The sequence below is a fragment of the Cydia fagiglandana genome, chromosome 1 (assembly GCF_963556715.1).
Source record: "Cydia fagiglandana chromosome 1, ilCydFagi1.1, whole genome shotgun sequence".
Classification (NCBI taxonomy): domain Eukaryota; kingdom Metazoa; phylum Arthropoda; class Insecta; order Lepidoptera; family Tortricidae; genus Cydia; species Cydia fagiglandana.
The window spans coordinates 25,336,514-25,356,043 of NC_085932.1; the positions used below are offsets into that span (position 1 = coordinate 25,336,514).

The 19,530-nt window shown below is 36.8% G+C and overlaps 1 protein-coding gene and 1 long non-coding RNA gene across 2 annotated transcripts in view; one reads left to right on the forward strand and one right to left on the reverse strand.

Annotated features, from left to right (window-relative positions):
- The window catches only part of LOC134668106 (uncharacterized), a 518,821-nt gene that overhangs the window by 300,199 nt on the left and 199,092 nt on the right, over positions 1-19,530 (forward strand). The gene's annotated exons all lie outside the window — the stretch shown is intronic.
- Positions 1-19,530, reverse strand: part of LOC134667998 (atrial natriuretic peptide receptor 2-like) — a 53,466-nt gene that overhangs the window by 13,938 nt on the left and 19,998 nt on the right. The window contains exons 2-4 of the mRNA XM_063525435.1: positions 5,500-5,639; positions 4,332-4,476; positions 1,434-1,583 (exon numbers count right to left, since the gene is read on the reverse strand). Of these exons, the coding sequence (XP_063381505.1) occupies positions 1,434-1,583; positions 4,332-4,476; positions 5,500-5,635 (431 nt within the window). The 5' untranslated portion in view covers positions 5,636-5,639. The remainder of the gene's footprint in view (positions 1-1,433; positions 1,584-4,331; positions 4,477-5,499; positions 5,640-19,530) is intronic.

Below are 19,530 nucleotides of genomic sequence, written 5' to 3' on the forward strand. Positions count from 1 at the left end.
GTACCATAGACCACATCCATACGCTGCGGCAAGTTATACAGAAGACCGAAGAGTATAACTTGCCATTATGCTTAGCGTTTGTGGACTATGAGAAAGCCTTCGATTCGGTGGAAACATGGGCGGTGCTTGAGTCTCTTCAGCGATGCCATATTGACTATCGGTACATCGAAGTGTTGAAGTGTTTGTATAGTAACGCCACCATGTCGGTCCGAGTACAGGAGCAGAGCACGAGGGCGATTCCATTGCGAAGAGGCGTAAGGCAGGGAGACGTTATCTCTCCGAAACTGTTTACTGCCGTAATGGAAGACGCCTTCAAGCTCCTGGAATGGGAAGGACTTGGCATCAACATCAACGGCGAATACATCACTCACCTTCGGTTTGCCGACGATATCGTAGTCATGGCAAAGTCGATGGAGGAACTCAGCATGATGCTCGATGACCTCAACCGAGTTTCACAACGGGTGGGCTTGAAAATGAACATGGACAAGACGAAACTTATGTCAAATGCCAATGTTGTGCCCATCCCAGTCTCTGTTGGGAACTCGGTACTCGAAGTTGTTGACTCGTACATCTACCTAGGACAAGTAGTCCAATTAGGTAGGTCCAACTTCGAGAAAGAGGTCAACCGCCGAATCCAACTCGGTTGGGCAGCGTTCGGGAAACTACGTAATGTCTTTTCGTCCGACATACCTCAGTGCCTCAAGACGAAAGTCTTTAATCAATGTGTGTTACCAGTGATGACTTACGGCTCCGAAACGTGGTCTTTCACTATCGGCCTCATCTCAAAACTCAAAGTCGCTCAACGAGCTATGGAGAGGGCTATGCTCGGAGTTTCTCTACGTGATCGAATCAGAAATGAGGAGATCCGTAGACGAACTAAAGTCACCGACATAGCCCACCGGATTAGCAAGCTGAAGTGGCAATGGGCAGGCCACATTGCTCGCAGAGAAGATGGCCGATGGGGTCGAAAAGTGCTCGAGTGGAGACCACGGACTAGCAAGCGCAGCGTAGGACGTCCACCCACAAGATGGACAGACGATCTTGTTAAGGTCGCCGGAAGACGCTGGATGCGGGTCGCTTCCAACCGGCACGTATGGAGGTCCAAGGGGGAGGCCTATGTTCAGCAGTGGACGTCTTATGGCTGAGATGATGATGATGTTTTCAATGTTCTTCTCTCACTCTCACCTCACTCCAATAAAATGGATATTATGCGTGCTCGGGACCGCGGATTTTATGTTTATTAATTTTAATTTGTTGTAAGTTTTAACAAAAAAAGTAATCAATGAGCTCCCTCAATAATAAAATTGCGCACTTATAAATATAAACAATTTTTCGAAAACTCCGCTCTCTAAACCTCCGGCACCTTAATCTAATCTCCATAATTAGGTCGATGCTACCTAAGCTATAATTCTCTAAATATTTTATTTACATACTTTGGTAAGAGTTGGTAAAGCAGCTCCTCACACTTTCTCTTCTCTTCAAGATAGTCCGACGTGCGTTCCTCCACCAGGGCCTCGAGGTTGTTGGCGTATTGCTCAACTTGCGTCAACAACATGTCCAGCCGCGTGGATGTCTCGCAGTCCCTAAACAAACAGTGTAATGGGTTTCCGCGATCAAGATTTTCACTAGATGGCAGCACTGTGACGAGAAGTCTTTTTGACAGCTGCTGTCAAAATCTACCAATAAAAAAACAACATGATTGGTGGATTATGACAACTAGACCTCTCGCCACGGTACTGTCATCTATAGTGTAAAACTCGATCGCGGAAACCCTCATTGTAGAAGTATAATGGAAGTCGATAATGCTTTGAATGGCTTCGAGAAAATATTATGCCTTTGTTTGCTGTGCTCGACTTGGCAACAGACAGAAAGGAAAAGTTAAGTGAATCAGTCATAAAATGTCCCTGATATATGATTTAAAAGTCCCCTCGAGTTGGCGTGGTGATAAATTTTATGTTTCACTCTAGAGGAAAGTTTATTAAACCCTCGTGCCTTAAAACCCTCACATCACTCGAATCCACTTTTGGAGTGCTTTCCTTTCTCGATTATCAATATTAACGCGAGGGGTGGAACAACAACTTTTCCTGCTCGTAAAACAAGTAAGTAACTATACAGTTCTTGATATTGATCAAAGTAAGATCAGTGTAGGTATGTATTTGCTTTCAGTTTTATCTGTGAAATTAGAAGAGTTGAAATTTCTTGGAAATATCATTTTCTTTGTAACTAACTAGAATCATAACAAGCCTGTTCTGTGAAAGCACTCACACGAGGCAATTCAAAGCGCTGGAATGAATAGGAGGGAATTATGAAGCAGCGTGTCCTGCATACTGGAACACACACCTTCTTCCCGATTCGAACTTTAACTTACGTCAATTAATAGATCTAGTGACGATGTGGATTAGATGTGTCAGTGTCAAAAGTGACGTTTTTGTTTGAAGAAATGTCACATTTGATATTGAAAACTCTAATCCGTATCGTTTCTAGATCTATTAACTGACGTATCTTAAAGTTCGAATCGGGCTGCTTGGCTCTTGTGGACTAACGCAATCTTGCTTATTAGAGTCTGGCTAGCCAAAAATTGTTGACAGATATTTCGTTGTTGTATCACCAATTGTCTATGATTTAAAAAAAAGGTACAAGTCAGTTGTCAATTTATGTCATTCATTCAAATTGTTTGCTGGATTTAAGGGGTTTATTTTAAATAATATTAATAATTTCTATACTGAGTGAGGTTCGCAAACTATTATTTAAACACGTAAATAATTACGACAATGTGCGAACTCGATGTGTAGCGTTGTATAACGAAAAACTGCAATGTTTACAACTCCTAACCAAATGTAAACAAATTATGAGGTTGGTGCTCTATAAATATTTTGATACTTTAAATACTAGTTCTAACATTTGCCTATTACTTTGATTAAGTATGTACGTGAATTTATTAATGCCTGAATCTCAGAAACAGGACAAGTGTATAAAGAAACGGATAAACTAAAAGTTCTGAAATATATCTATAAAATCTAAATATTGGAACGTAAACATATGTGTTTGTCATTGACTGTACTTTAAATAGTGGTAGAAATTATGTGAGCTGACTTTGAGACCACGTAAACGTTTATTAAACTTATTTCCTTAGGTACCTTACTTGTCAAAAATATTGTCTAGTATCAAACCTATAATTCCTACTACACAAAGTGTGACCAGTCCGAGATTTTTTGAATTTCCCGCCAATAACTTAGGTAAAATTTCAGTAGCCAGACTCTAGCCTGATTTTACGAATCTCATCTGTTTGCATAGGATTATAGGCTGGTACTATGGATATGATAAATACATATAAATATTTATTTGTTATTTGAAGGTTAACATCCGAGCAAGGTTGATGATGTTAACCAAAAAATCTCTGAGAACAAATTTGATTATGTTATATAAAAATATTTTAAATTGTATTATTTCAAGTAGAAACACTAATATTTAAATTACAAACTGAAATAAATGTATATAAAGGATAAAAAATACCGGTTAGTAAAAAAATTGGTAAGTAAATTTAGATATATTTATGTGAGTTAAAACTACCACAGCAAAGATACAATAAACAAACAGCTAAACAAATCAGTACTTAGATTCCAGAATAATTTAGTATCCACCCAACCAACTATCCATAGTTAAAAATCTAAAGGTCAGATGGAGATCTCAACTAGTTTAAAACTCGATTTCCATAACAAGCCGTCCTCCGTCGTTATCCTATTTATTGTCGCTGCGTGATTCCTTCTTCATCCACTTAGTGAGGATTTTACTTTATATTAAACATTATTTACTAGCAATATTGTGTCAAATAATTTTAAGTTTCTTACTATTAAAAATGTATCATCATCAATTTTATTTCAAAACATTGATTTAACTGCCTACTTGTACAGTCGACGTCAAAGATATATGTTTACATTTTTTGTCCTACATATTACTTACAAAGGAGTAAGGTGCAAAAGTGTAAACATATCTTTAACCTCGACTGTACCCACATTAAAACTAAAAACCGTTTTACCCTTTGGGTACGGAATCCTAAAAATTGTAGAGCTACCGCTCGCACAGGTCGCTACGTACAAACTGAGACATCTATCTCCCTTAGGTATCTATTCGACTTTTACCCTACTTACTTGAATTATTTTCCCACATGAATTATATTTGTTACCAAGCCAATTTAGAGATCCTTTTTAGAACTTCATAACAAACTATTCTTCAGAAAACTTCCTTATGTGGCTAACAGCTTTCAGACATAAACCGATAAATAGTTACTCGCTCTTATCTAAATAGCTGCTTGATTTCGCGAAAACACTTACTTGTTTATTCTGTGTATATTTTCCTTGAGCGCTAAGAAGTCTGGCCTATCATCTTCCGGAACTGTCCAGGGCGGTTCCCCCGTAAGAGACTGGCGCGGGGATACGGACAGCGGTGACGTGCCTCGATTACGCATCTCTGCACTACCTGATGTAGAAAATTAAATTTAATTAGCTGGCAATAAAGATCAATTTTGAATGACGGAAACTTACCGCTGCGGAATAACTAAGGATATAGAAAAATACAGAATTTCTCGATTAAATAATGCCGTGACGTCAGATGGAGTATGGACGCCCTCAAGGGCATGAGTTAGAGTAGTTCAAATATATCTACATATTCAGAAAGTTATAATTGAATAGTTACGCACATAATTATTACTTTAAATCACACTGGTCCATACACAATTTCTCGGTTTAACACGTTTAGCCAAAATCACACCACTAGAAATTGTTACGTAGTATTTCAAGTGTTAAACTACATTAGTCCAAATACACTTTAGGGCGCTCTGTTTGTTCGTGCAAGCACAAAACTTTTGCAATTGTATATTCGTTGAGCACATTACTAACTTTACTTTCAAGAGCATTACATTTCCCGCATTGTATAAACGTTCCCTTTGATAAATGCAACTTAGTTTAGTTGAATGGAGCCGAGCCGGCGCGGAGTGTTCTAGATGCGGTTGACACAAATGGTTAGCTGGTTGAAAGTGAGGTCGGTATGCCGACTCATACATTACGAGTGTGCAGGTTGATTGGAATACTTTAAGTTAGACTGCTTCAATGCCGTTTTTTGGTAGTAGTAGGTATTTATATGTAAGTATTTTAGGCTTAGATTAGTTAACATAAGTCTTGTTAACATAAACAACTTGCAGCTCACAGTAGGTATACTTACTTCAGTTAAGAGCAAATACTTTTGAACTTTAATATCCCGCGTATAAATTGGGACTATGCAATGCAGACGTCACGATTCCTCCTGATTTGGGTCTGATGGTGCTCCAAAAGCCCAAAGCTCTCAAGTTGTTAAAGTTACACTGCCAGCGCCCTGGGCACTACCAGCAACATCACCCAAAAGTCCAAAGCTCTCAAGTTGTTAAAGTTACGCTACCGGAGCTCTGGGCACTACCAGCAACATCTACCTAAGGACATGATGTACTACAACATTGTATATAGTTACGTTTGAACTTGTCCTCCAGCACGGCCGCGCAGTAGTCGCAGGCGAGCGTGCAGTGCGGCCGTCGCGACTCCAGCAGAGGGCTGACGGCGCGGCGCGGGCTCGGCGAGTCCGCGCCGCCGGGCGGCACCAGCGACATCGCCCTAACGACAATAAAATAGGTATTAAATATTATGCAGCAATTTTACAATCCAATGAAACCAAAAAAAATTCAATCGAGACCATGGATTTAGGGTCTCATCCAGGGATAGAATAGAATCCACGTGTTGTGGAGGGTCGCAAGTTTTGTGATGAGACCTGGTTCGCCGCACTCGCTGACAAGAGGCAAAAACGACGACAAGGTGTCTCAGTACCAGTTTCCGCAAACTTGTCTAACCTGTGGTAGACCATGTCATGTCGGTCTCGCATCGGTCTATTCAGCCACCAAAAACGGTGTTTCTCCGGTGTTACACCATAAATCGTCTGCAATAGACAAAAAGGCCTATGATAAGTAGCATTCATTAATATCGCCGGTTGAAAATCCGGTCGTGAGTGTTGTGTGCCGACCGAGTGACAAGCGTAGGGTTTTCAAAATGTTCAAGCTGCTAAACAAGATCAAGACAAGTATGGGTAGTACGAAAAACTCGCGCAGCTAGAAGATTGTTGCTTTTGCCAGCCAGCCAGCCATCAGTCTCAAGTCAGTCTTTTCTCTGGATCACGAAAATGACGAAAACAATGTCGTCTTCGAAACGTCGGTGGTAATTTTCAAGTTTATAATTATACACGGTTTAGTCCCGTTTTAGTAAATACATTGTAAGGGTATGTGGTGAGACAAATAAATACTACTTGCTTTGTGTAGATATACGAGTATACCCAACTAAAATATTTATATGTCAAATCAAATGTAAATATTATATACACACACCAATAACAAAATGTGTATGTGCCATAATTTATAACGAAACACGTTCTAATTCATGTAAATTTATAAAAAGCATACTTCAAAGATCAAACACAACAAACTTCGCAATTATACTTCATAATTGAAAATTCGCAAAAGTTGTACTTAGTCAGGTTTTTAATATAGCTTGAAATACATTACCTAGTTCACAACTTTTAAATCATGTCCACTTTTAAGCCAGAACTGTGCTAGAGTTACAGAAAAGTTCGAAATAGGAAGTTCCAAAGCTCACTACAGCACAGTTATAAACTTTCAAACTAAAAATAGAGCTTAATCAACCGCTACGGTTTAAAAACTTAAGCTTTCAAATAAGACTTCCGTTTATAAAATGCTAACTTCTAATATAAATCAAGCTTAGGAATTTAATTCTCAATAGGTATTGTTGGTAGGAATGCACAGTAAGTATTTTTATCATAATCATTTCAAAATGTCGTAATCCCTTATGTATGTAGCAATTCTTATAAAACAAATTGTATAATATATTATTTTTAAATTTCTCAGCTCCGCGCTAATTATAGCTAATCATGACGCCTTTTTTCATTCGCCTATTTCTAGCTACGAAGATTAGCTGGAAAAGGTAATCTACGGGTTGTGATGTAGGATAGGTACAGTCAGCTACAGAAGTTGCTAAGCGGGCGTACGTGTTCAAAATTACCATGACACGCTCTTGTTTTCTTAACAATAAAGTGGCGTCAAGTAAATTTTGGACAAATGGCCCGCATAGCAACTTCTGCTGCTGACTGTACCAAATTAGCTTAGAAGTGACGGTGGAAATAGTAATTTTGTGTAGGCTAGTATATAAAGGAGAAATTCAACTACATTTATCCATATAACAACCATCCCCGTTATCAGCACTAACTGCACGGAGCGAGCGAAGCACAAAAGTAATCTGATACTGTTGAGAAGTGGGCCACATCAGAGTACGTCCGGAGAGGCGCTCGTCTTCAAAAGCAGCATTTAAGTATCGGTATATTATATAAGTGAAAATTTAACCTTTCTTGTAAATCTATAGCATATATTAGATATAAAAGCACCATTTTAATCACTAAATCGATGGAGCGAAGCACAAAGGTAATCTGATAGGTACATTTGATAGCTGATCATCTTAAATTAACTTTATACTATAAGTAAATTAACCTTTATATCACGGTTATATGATGGACGAGACGCTTAAGCCTCTCCCGAATCGTAGCGAATACTAGCCATTTGAGCAACTGAGAAAATTAACACTGAAAATTTCACATCTGTAGTTAAATTTCTAAAGCTGCCTGTTTGGGTATTGTTATCATAATTATGATTCATAGCAGTATTCATGTGTAGATTGTATGCAATGCTAGTCACAGTCATATTGTGCCCCTTATGAAGGCTGTCAACCCTTTGCCACGAATAGTCTTTTGTGCTTTATGCCTTTAATTTGTTTAACAAAACACGCGTTTACCTTCATCATATTTTACGTACCTATCTACTACTCGTATGTATTTAGTTTTGAATTGTTTGCCCCGGATCCCGTATTTATGGCACCTACTCTTAACATGGTTAAAGGTTTGATAAGAACGGTGTATTTTTCTGTTCACTGAATTTGTTTTGTCTGTTAAAGAGAAATTTACTAAAACAAAATCACAAAATTAATAAATTTGGTGTTTTATGAAAAACGTAACGTTTTTAAAGCGGTTCATTGGAATTAAAGGTAAAAAATATGTTATACGAGTATATAGATTATGTACATACTTGTAAACCGCAACCTATAGTCTTTTATCTACTTAGTTTTTTTATTCATCCAATCCTTTATTCAATCTTTCTAAATCTAGACCTCTTCCGCTTACTCGTAATAAACATGAGCAAGGGCCGATCCCAATAACTAACTCTAAGACTAATGAAATCTGCAAACACTTGACCCTCCCACAAACAAATATTTCTTTATGCAGATCTGCGACCAAAAGAAAACTCTCAAAGTTATTTTAGCTTCTTTTGTTTAGAGGCCACTAGCAAAAATGTTTCAGAATAAATAAGTTTGCCTCGCCATAATGACATCGTCTAGACAAACAATAAACACCTAGTCAGACATTTCAACAAGTTAGCATTTATAAGTAAATGAATACAATTTTAGTCAGAGAAGTTTAGATATTTTCCATCGTCGTTTAATAACAGTAATAACAGTATACTGAAAACGTATGAGCAAGATGACCCAAAACAATAAATATTACAATTGTTAAGACTAGAATAAAGCTCACTCAAGTATTAAGTATCACAAGTTTAGAAAAACATAAATAAATGTATCTAAACGGTTTTCCCAAGTTGTTATTTTCCGCACAAAAGACGTTGCTTTGTGCAATGTAACATCAACATCAATAGAAACTCGCAGTAAGCTCTAGATGGAGTAAACAATTGATACTTTATTCTCTTTTGTTCGACAGAGGAAGAGATATACAAGCCCTCTCAAAAGCGACGTGTCGATTACGACCTGTCGAAAAATCGACTCTGTTTGATGACAGTTTAATTAAATCTTTTGTGTAAACTATGGGAGGTTCCCAGAGACAAAGGGAGGTGTTCGTTGTAATTACTAGTTGGAAATGTAGGTATGTGTGATATAACGATCGACCCAGCCGCTTTGGAGTGGTAACCCCCTTGTTCATGTTCAAATAATTATTCTCGCAATACAGCGATTTAAGCGACCTTTTATAGTCCTTTTACAAGATTTCACACTAGATCGGTTATGGGATTTTAAAGTTCGAATGCCTCTTTAGGTAAATAGTTGTATGAAGCACGGCACGACATCGCAGTTGGGTAAAAGAAAATTAACCTAAGCCCCTTCCGCTTTCATGAACACAAGTACAGTCAAACAATTTGATTCCTAGGCGACTATAGATCCACGTCATAATGAATTAATTTGATATTTTACGAAAGTGCTTTATGAGTGATATATGTCATAATATCTTTAGTAGTTAAAGCGACAAGGTTCTTTAGTGGCCTAGGACTGTAGTTAATTGGTTGACTGTTCAAAGACTTAGTAGTTCGAAAACCACAACTTTCTTAAACTTCTGCTTATCGCAATAAAATCATTTTCACCACTCGGTATAATGCGGCTTAGAATTTCCATAAGCCAGTAAATGCAAATCCGCTTGCGGTTCGGGCCCACAACGCCATTGGGCTCTTGGGCTGCTATATTTTGCATAAGAGTAGGTAGGAAACGTTTCCGATGGGAATAGATGCTTCTCACCTCTTCATAGTCATGCTGAATTATTTACCTTGTCAGCGAACAAACATTATAATAGCTTAGGTACCTCAAAGACATGGGGATGAAATAAGTTTTGTGAGCAGTGTTATTATAATAATTGTTTGTTTATCGAAATAACCAGTTAAAGTTAATACACATGTACATATGTATTAATATTGTAGAACAAAATCGCTGTCTAAAACTAACTTTAACCAAGCTTCTTTTATGTAAAGCGTATATTATTATATACGGATATACGTATTCTTTCCGTGCGGGTTATCTGAGGACATTACGTGCAGCGGCCGTGGTTCTTTTGCATACTTAGATTTACATTTTTCCTCTCGTAGCCAGCACCTAGGATGCTCCAGAAAACTCTGCAACTCAAATTCAAATTGGTTCTTTGTAACACTACCGTATGGATATTATTGACTTATTGGATTCCTTGGAGAAAAACGAATTTGTCCTTCTTAGAAATCAAATGATAAACATATTTCAGGACATTTAACGGAAATTATATTTATTCTTTATTCTTCAAAAACTGATGAGAATGTTGCGTATCATCCACAACAGTGACGAAGTAATCTGGTGCAAATTTTGAGTTATTTCCTCATGTTGTCTCGTGGAATTGACTTGACAAATTTTGTTTCTATTAATACTGTTTTGATAATGTGATATTTTAAAAGTGTGAATATCAATGAGCACGAAACTGAAAATTCCTTAAAGAGGTGTACAACTGAGATACAGGTACTAATTTCTTATCAGTTACCTACTTTATATTATAAACTTTATCGCAATAGGTTTAAAACTCGGACAAATACCACAAGACTACTACGCCGTGAGCCATTACGCCTGCGCTGTGGTTGGGTCTTAAATTCTGATTGCTCGTATTTTTAATTCCGAATCTCCAGTTCTGATTATACTAGGAACGAGGTCACAGTCAAGTCACAAATCTTTTAGGAATACTTAGCTAAGCCGGCGGCGTTATCAACTCGCAGCATTCCTTTGCGCGCCGCGCTCAATCAAGGATGAAATTCCTTCATCTGCCACACGCCCGGAATTGTATCAACCCTTACATTACGTGTAGAGGAACCTTATTTCCTTGGCACTTGTTTCTCTTATAATGTACATTTGTATTAAAATGGTATCGTATGTATGTACTATCAGCCGTATAAGTGCATGACATTTATTAATGAATTCATTTATAATTTCTCCATGCAGTTTCACAGCTCACTGTACTGGTAAAATAAAAAATACTGAGTTAAATACTTAGCTATTTGTACTTGCAGTACTACGCCGTAGCTCGTAGCCTGCTAGTCTGTTGGTAGCGAAAGTCCTCAACCGGCTTTTTTGTGTCATTTTATCGTTAATGATAAGCGTGGAGTTTTACTACAAATTGACACGCCCTACTTCTATCTGTAAACAGAATTAATTGGGAACACAACACGTAAACCGCCTTGCGTTAGACAATTACATCATCTTGTTTCTGTTTGTCATGACTGTTGCTCCTGTTACTGGCGTAAAGGACTGACATTAATTGACACAACCTTGAGTGTTTCGGCTAGATAGAGATACGTTTCGGCTTTCTTTTTGCTCAGAAAAAATACTAGTTTTGCTTGATTTTCAGGATTTATTTTGTATTTCAACGTACACTTGTTCAAGGTTTTATACTTTAATAAACATTTTGAATAGCATAATATTGAAATAGGTAACATAATTAATTATGCAGCTTTATGTAACAGAAAATAACAAATATTATTTTACGGTACGGTCACCAATATTGGCAATATAAAGATTTTGTATTATGATAGTAGGTTTGATAGTTTGTTAATTGATTATCAAGTTAACAAAATACCATTTACCTGACACCTCTACTAGCACATTTTGCCGTAGATTTCATCTCATCTCATCTCATCGCCATACACTAACCGTGAATTAGCATAATATAATATTATGAGCTAGCGCGGGTTCAGCCAGACGTGCTAGATGTGCATTTTTTTGGCCAAAGGAACTTCTTGAATTTAATTACTGACTGAAGATCGTCTAGAAAATGAAGCCTTATAGCGTTACAAGTAATATCTTTAATATTTAAGGATGTAACAATATACTACCTACTACTAAAATAATATAAAGGTATTCTACTTTTTTTATGTTAAATCATTTATTTACCATTCAGTTAATACATTCATTTATTTATTTGAGCATACTTGGCAACAAATAAATAGTTTACAAATATAAATACATACATTATTAAAGATCAGTTTTATTACAATATTATACATCATTACATTATTTAATGCCACGCCACGGAAATTCTGGGTTTATTCATGTTGGAGATAGTTGTTCATTTTCCCCCGTAATATAATAACCTCCGTACGAACGTACCTATTTATTACAAGCTTTTATTTAGTTTCACCTGACCGTTGTCTGTCTGTCTGTGTGTAATCAAATCTTGCAAGTTAAATTTGGTCCACCTCCCGATTTCCGACGATGACAATGCAATATTATTATGGCACCTTCGAGCTGATCTGATGATGGAGACAGGAGTTGGCCATAGGAACTCTGTGATGAAACAACGCAACCTAATTGTGTTAGGGGTTTTTAGAATTGTCTCGATGAGTATTAGTTGTCTGTCGTAAGAAAAGTACAGTCAGCGATAAAAGCTTGTACCAAAAATGAAATATTTGCCAAAAACTTATTTATTGCCTTAGTTTAGTAGGCGATATTGTGCGCACGAAGCCATTATTAGGGCTCCGCATATTCACTCACGAAATACGTGGATAACCACCGCAAATACGAAGAAAATTAATGTCTATTACTCTTGCATTATTCGAGTGGCAGAGACGCAGATGGATAGTTTTCGAATTTCTGTGTTCGCGTTGAATAACTAATCTTACAATTCTTTTATATTTCTCTTTCTTTTTCTGGAAATAAATAGCATTCACAGGATTAATATTATACTTAGACCTATTGCTGGTTTAAAAGAAAAGCTTTTCTTACTTCTACAATAACAAAAACTTTATGAGAATACAATAATGTCCACGTATATAGGTAAGTTAATTTAAAAAAGCCATAAATAAAAATCATGTCATGCTTGCTTAAATCAGAATACCTAAATCTCAATTAAACCGTCGCATATGAAGAGAAATTACATCAAATTAGTGTGGGTACCCTTAAATTGACTTGTGGCCATTACTAGGAAGCCTAATACCTACTAAAAATCTGTTGAAATTTATGAGTATTGAACTCTCGATTTAGTTCTTTTTTCTGCCATTAAAGTGAATCCGAATCACCTCATTATTTTCTTGTGCTCACCCTAAAACCCACAAGCCTCGCGTTTTTGTGAATTTATAGTGCAGTAAAGGTTTTTATTATTGAAACTACTACAGGTGGTTGTATTTACTTCGTGTTATGAATGTTTAATACTTATTAGATTCGTACGCAACCGATTTTTAAAACGATTTTTAACCAAAATTGAAAACTTATTACTGGCGACACAAAAAAGACACAGGCTAATTCTAATGTGCATTGACATTAAAATGACATCTAATTGATGATGATTGATTGATTCAAATATCGTGCATTTTAAGCCGGATACTCATTAGCGAGCCGTAACATTACTGTTTTTTGGTTACAGTACATGCAACGGTTACGGTTACGGCTCGCTAATGAGTATCTGGCTTCACTGGTACTTGTCCGTTTATATATTGGTGCGATAACTAAATAATATATTTAAAATATCATTCTGATGTTATTGTAGGGCGAAAAAATAACTATAAATAGTAATAGAAATAACGGACCGCTAGGCCGTTACAGTGGCGTCAAAGTGGCGTATGAAAATCGTATCCATTAAAACTGCTTATAATTAACATAGTGTCTTAAGTCCTAGGTCTATTTTGGCGGTTAAACATCATAAATGACCAATATGGGTTCGTGCAAAGGACCTAAAAATCCCGATCGATTTTTATCGCGTGTTTTACACAGATGTTACTATTTGATAATAGTGGGTACCTATTAGAACTAAGCCGTTTGAAACAAGCCTGTGATTCAATCAGGGCCACTGCTGTATAACTTAATCTATCACGATAGTTACGAGTAGGTAGGTACCTATTTAAGTGATTGAATCAGCTCAAATCGAATTGATAGTGAAGCAATGATTGCACTGAAGCTCGTGAAAACTACGCCGGTCAATACGAAACTCTCGTAATTATTTATATTATATCGAGGATTTATATAATTTTATTTACTCGCACAATTGTAAAAAGTAATACAGATGGAGAAAATGTAATGGATATTGAAATCGGAAAGTCCTCTTCTTTAAAAAAAACCATGGCTCTGATGGGGTTGGACTTAATCTCAAGGTGATAATTTCAAAAGGTTCAAATAAAATCTATACTCAATATAAGACTTTAAGAACGTGCCAGCATCCGTGTCTTAACTTAGGTATAAAGACTTATAAAGACAAACGTCTGAACAACTATTCAACTATTCAACTACACCACCAACCACACCAACCAACCACATCAACTACATCATAATCTGTTTCCCAGAAGTATCTTTATTTTACGTAAGTCAATGTGTATGTACATCATAGAGGTACAATAACATAGAGAAGACACGGGGGAGTGGCCAAATGACCGAACGAGATACACGTATAGAACTTTCAGTAGGAGTAGCAGAGAAAGCGGTACTATTGCTTGTCCTTGTCACAGTCTCACTTTTTGTTTGTTCCCCACCTTTTTGTTAGTATGGGCTATGGTGGGCAACAAATAACCCGACCGAATTACGTAGATTGTTTTTGGTATATTGTCAGGAATGTTAAAACGTGTTTTTAATATTGTCGCATTGCGTATGTTTTGTCCCTCACGGAGGCACGCGCACACCACTTCTATAGGATGCTACTTCTATGATGTACATACATAATGAGGGTCAGTTGCCTTAGGACCCTTAGGTAATACTTTATGATTAAGAAATGACCCTCTTCGGAAGGTTCTTAAACTGCCCGCCTCGGCGTGCCTTCGAGAAAGCAATGAATTATTCAAATGGACAGTTTCGACCAGCTTAAATTAATTTCAGTAAAAGAAGGCATCTCTTGGGTACGTTTTCGAACTTTTCGTGACAGTCATTAATTTAAGTATGTACTTACTTAACCTGTCCTATCAAAGGTACCTACCTCCTTTAATGTGTACCGATTATGTTTAATGTAGGTAGCATTTTCTTAAGCCGTTGGCTTTTTAAGTATTGAAGCTTGCGTAGTTAGTGGCATCCAAATTGTTGGATATAGCTGTATTTGATGATATACCTATTATTTAGATGCGAAGATATCGTGAGACAGAAGGCATATTCAGGCTTTCTAAACACAGTAGGTACGACAACAAATCAATATTCAGAACCCATTTTCTTATAAAAATGTAATTGGCTTTAAACAAATTAAATAATAAATACATGAAAAAAGCTTTTCATATAAATGAGCAAACACGTTTGTATGTTTGTTCGCAATAAACTCAAAACTACTGAACGGATTTTCATGCGGTTTTCACCAATTAGACCGCTGGCCAGGAGCAAATATAGCCCGTCATCGCCTCCCGATTGATACTTTGCCAGGTGATAGTTTAGATGCTATTATAAATACAAAAACCGTCAGCCAGCAGTATAGCGGTGGAAAGACCGTCAGTTACTTGCATATTTAAACTTGTAAAAAATACGCGCCTACCATTTATGTCCGCAAATCCGTAAGGCGTTTATTGAAATGCCTGATGAAATACTACATGCAAAGTTTCACGATTTAGTTACTACTATAATAAAAAGGTACAGCGCTTATTTTTAACGTTTATGCAAGTAGCTGACGTCTTTCCACCGCTATACAACCGGCTGGCGGTTTTTTTTTATAATAACGTCTAAACTATCTTCTGAAAAAGTATCAAACGGGAGGCGATGACAAAATTTATTTAATTTTTTTACATGTTTCGGTGGCTGCCATTCCTCAACCCACCAACGGAGCGGCAGCTGACGTCCATGAGGGATCATTATACATTGCCCGGTTATCGCCCGGGAGGAGATTGGTCATGGAAATATGGTCACGGCTCGCGGTCTATATCAATAAAGTGATTTTTGAGGAAGTTTTAGGTGTATAATTTGTTAACTCGTGCGAAGCCGGGGCGGGTCGCTCGTTGTATATATAAAGCCGATTTTCACACAACATGTGTGTGTCAACACGAGGAAGTAAGGGTGTGATTAAATTATAACCGGGCTCAAGTCATATCCAGGGTTGAAAGAATAACCTCTAGCCGCCCAGAGACCTATAAAAAGGTCTACTCTTCCATTCCAATATGAACTTTGGGTTGACAAAATAAAATTTCATTTTGCTTGGCAGGGTTTGACGTATGGGCGGCTAGAGGATAAAAATGAATGCCAATTTTCAACATTTTAGTTAAAGTCGCGTTTCGATGTCACAAAATGCATCTTAGCCTGCTTGATTAAGGATATTGTGTTGTCTCTGACCCAAAACTATACTGACAACAAAAAGGGGTTTAAATATATACTTTACTACGCAAAAACAAGTCACATAATTGAATGAGTTTTTAATGAACATTAGATGAAGTATAATACGTGATAGGGCAGATTTTACTCCCACTTGAACAATAACGAGGTGAATAGGTATTAAAAAAATGGCGTTACCAGTAAACTAATTTTACGGTGTAACTCATGTATTTCTAGTCACTTTTGGAGGGCCTAGGTCTCTATTTTCAAGCACGACCCTCACTCACGACAGTTTAAATTAGATCACGGCGTTACCATGTTATGCAGCACTTAAACCGCCAACAAAATGCATGAGTATGGAACTGAAAACTCGCTAACGAGACGCAATATTTCTACAACAATTATAAAGTAAACATATTTGCGTAGAGACTATGTGCCTTTATTATCCACTTGTCTTTGAATTGTCGCAACGAAGTTAGGGCATCAATTCCATCCATTCCAGCTCCGTTATTAAGGGATGTTACGGTTCAGTTAGTAATAGAACGTTTTCGGCTTAGGAAATTGAATATACATAAGACATATCTCATGATTTAACTTTTTATCTGTATGTTTACGGTAACACAAGGTAAATAAAAAGGCAGACAACCAAAAGGCATTCTCTACCATTGAACCATCAGACCAAAACATATTTGTATATTTGATGTGGGAAACGAGAGCACATTCACGTAACATTTAGATAGATATAATAGTGTACTCCTATGATATAATGGGAATTTATCCCTAAAATATAACAGTTACAATTTTTTGTCTAATAAAGAGGCCCACTGATTAACAGTCCGCCGCACGGTATCGGCCTGTCAGTTGTTCGGAACTATCAAAATTATGTGCTAACTGACAGGCCGATACCGCCCGGCGGACTGTTAATCAGTGGGCTCCTTTAAAACTAAAAAAAAAATAGTCCAAGAAATTCCAAATTTATCCATGACACTTAATGTACAACACACCTTAATTGTAATTGTTATATTTTAGAAATAAATTCTCATTATACCGGGTGTGGCCTGTAATATGAGCAAAAAATTAAACTGTAGGCTGTACTCCTCAATTCCTCATACTGACCAACATTTGTTCAGCTACTTTTAAAAATAACTTGTGGTTTGATTTTTAATACACTTTACAGTTTATTCTAAGACGCAATGTATTGCGAATTCTGTTATGTTTAAGGCATGACAAGCAACGTCAATCACAATGATATGGCGTGGCGATGGCGTCCATTGAAGATAATATTTATTTTGTATTTTGTATGTTTGTGTAGGGTGTCTAAATACTTCATAATTTTTAAAAGTCGTTGAACAAAAGTGTCGCCGTTTGAGGAGTACAATCTATGTTTTAATTATATCCTCATGTTAAAGGCCACACCCGGTATTATAGAAGTACACTATTATATCTTTCTAGTTTTGTAGTATCATTGTAATTTTCAGTTGGGGGTCATCCATTAATTACTTCACACGTTTAGGGGGAGGGAGGGGGTCAAGAAAATGTGACATATTGTGACATGGGGGAGGGGGGAGACACAAACTTTGTGACGTCACTTGAACTTCATCAGTAACCGAAAATTTATTTAAATTATTTAGTTCGCTGTACATTTAAATAACAAGTTTTTAAAACAAAAATAGTTTTTAATCGTTTAATTTTCTTTCCTAAGGAGTTTTGGGTTATAAAATTACTAATATTTATATCGTCAAAAATATTTAGATAAAATATTAATAATACTTAGGTACTTACTTAATTCGATTTGGCGATTTCGTAGAAAAAATGTGACGTCACACTAGAGGGGGAGGGGTTTGCCAAATGTGACCAAGTGTGACAAGGGGGGGGAGGGGTCAAAAAACCTAGACATTGGTGTGACGTAATTAATGGATGACCCCTTGCCTGAGCTAATTATTTCTAAGTCGAGAACGATATAACGGCTAACCCCCTTATACTTCCGAAGTTGAAAGCAATGTTCTTGAGAGCTAATTTAAGATAAGTAGAAGTATTTATTTCGCTTCTTGAAACTCACGATGGATCCCGAATGTCAAACTTCTAAATTAAATCTTAAGGAGTCTTTTTTCTTTGTAAAACAATATTAATTCTCTTTTACGATGGAAGACTTTTCCCTGGAAGTTATGGCGACGCTTGGACGAAAAACCGGACAAGGGCGAGTCGGACTCGCCCACCGAGGGTTCCGTACAAATTTAACTTATTTTATAATTATATTTATTTTTTACAAATGTATAGTTACCTATTAGATTTTTTTCCTATATCTGTAGTGTAAGACGATATTACTTGCCTTTCATAGTTATAGTTATATACAACCGGATGTACCCTATAAATTTTGGGGTAGGTATCCATAGTTGTTATAATATACAGTGGTATATTATAATAATATTATGGATACCTATATTATTGGTCGATATAACGATCAAGGGCTATAATTTATAAGACATATACATACGAATGATATATTTTTATCAGATATATCTCTCTCGTACAGTAATAACAGGTATGTATTTGATATAATAACTTTCAATCTAATGACAAGATAGTATAAATAACGCACATACTTTATAATAAAAACCGGGCAAGTGCGAGTCGGACTCGCGCACGAAGGGTTCCGTACCATACTGCAAAAAAAAAGCAAAAAAAAACGGTCACCCATCCAAGTACTGACCACTCCCGACGTTGCTTAACTTTGGTCAAAAATCACGTTTGTTGTATGGGAGCCCCATTTAAATCTTTATTTTATTCTGTTTTTAGTATTTGTTGTTATAGCGGCAACAGAAATACTTACATCATCTGTGAAAATTTCAACTGTCTAGCTATCACGGTTCGTGAGATACAGCCTGGTGACAGACGGACGGACGGACGGACGGACAGCGAAGTCTTAGTAATAGGGTCCCGTTTTACCCTTTGGGTACGGAACCCTAAAAAGTACGGTAAGTATAGTATATAGCATTCATTGGCTATTATGTATTATAGACGTATTTTTTTGATATTGGAGTGCCGTATCAAGTATGGTATAGGTTTGAAAAACTAGATACAGGTATCCCATATCTAAAGAGGAAGGCGGCTCGGGGGGCTCGCATAACAAAGAAGAGCATGTACAACCGCCATTTTAGGTTGGGTTAGGTTAGGTTCGTTAGTTACCTTTTGTCTCTCAGAGCAGAAAATAGCGCTTTGCGGGGCTTCGCCAATATGTAACCTTAATGTTAAGTCATACTTGTTATGCTAAAACCAACATTTTTCAGGCATTTTCAAATGTTGGGTAATTCATTTTAGGGACGAAATATTTAATGTATTTAATATGATATAATATACAGCCAGAAATTATGTCATTTATAACTTATATTGGGTACCTACTCGT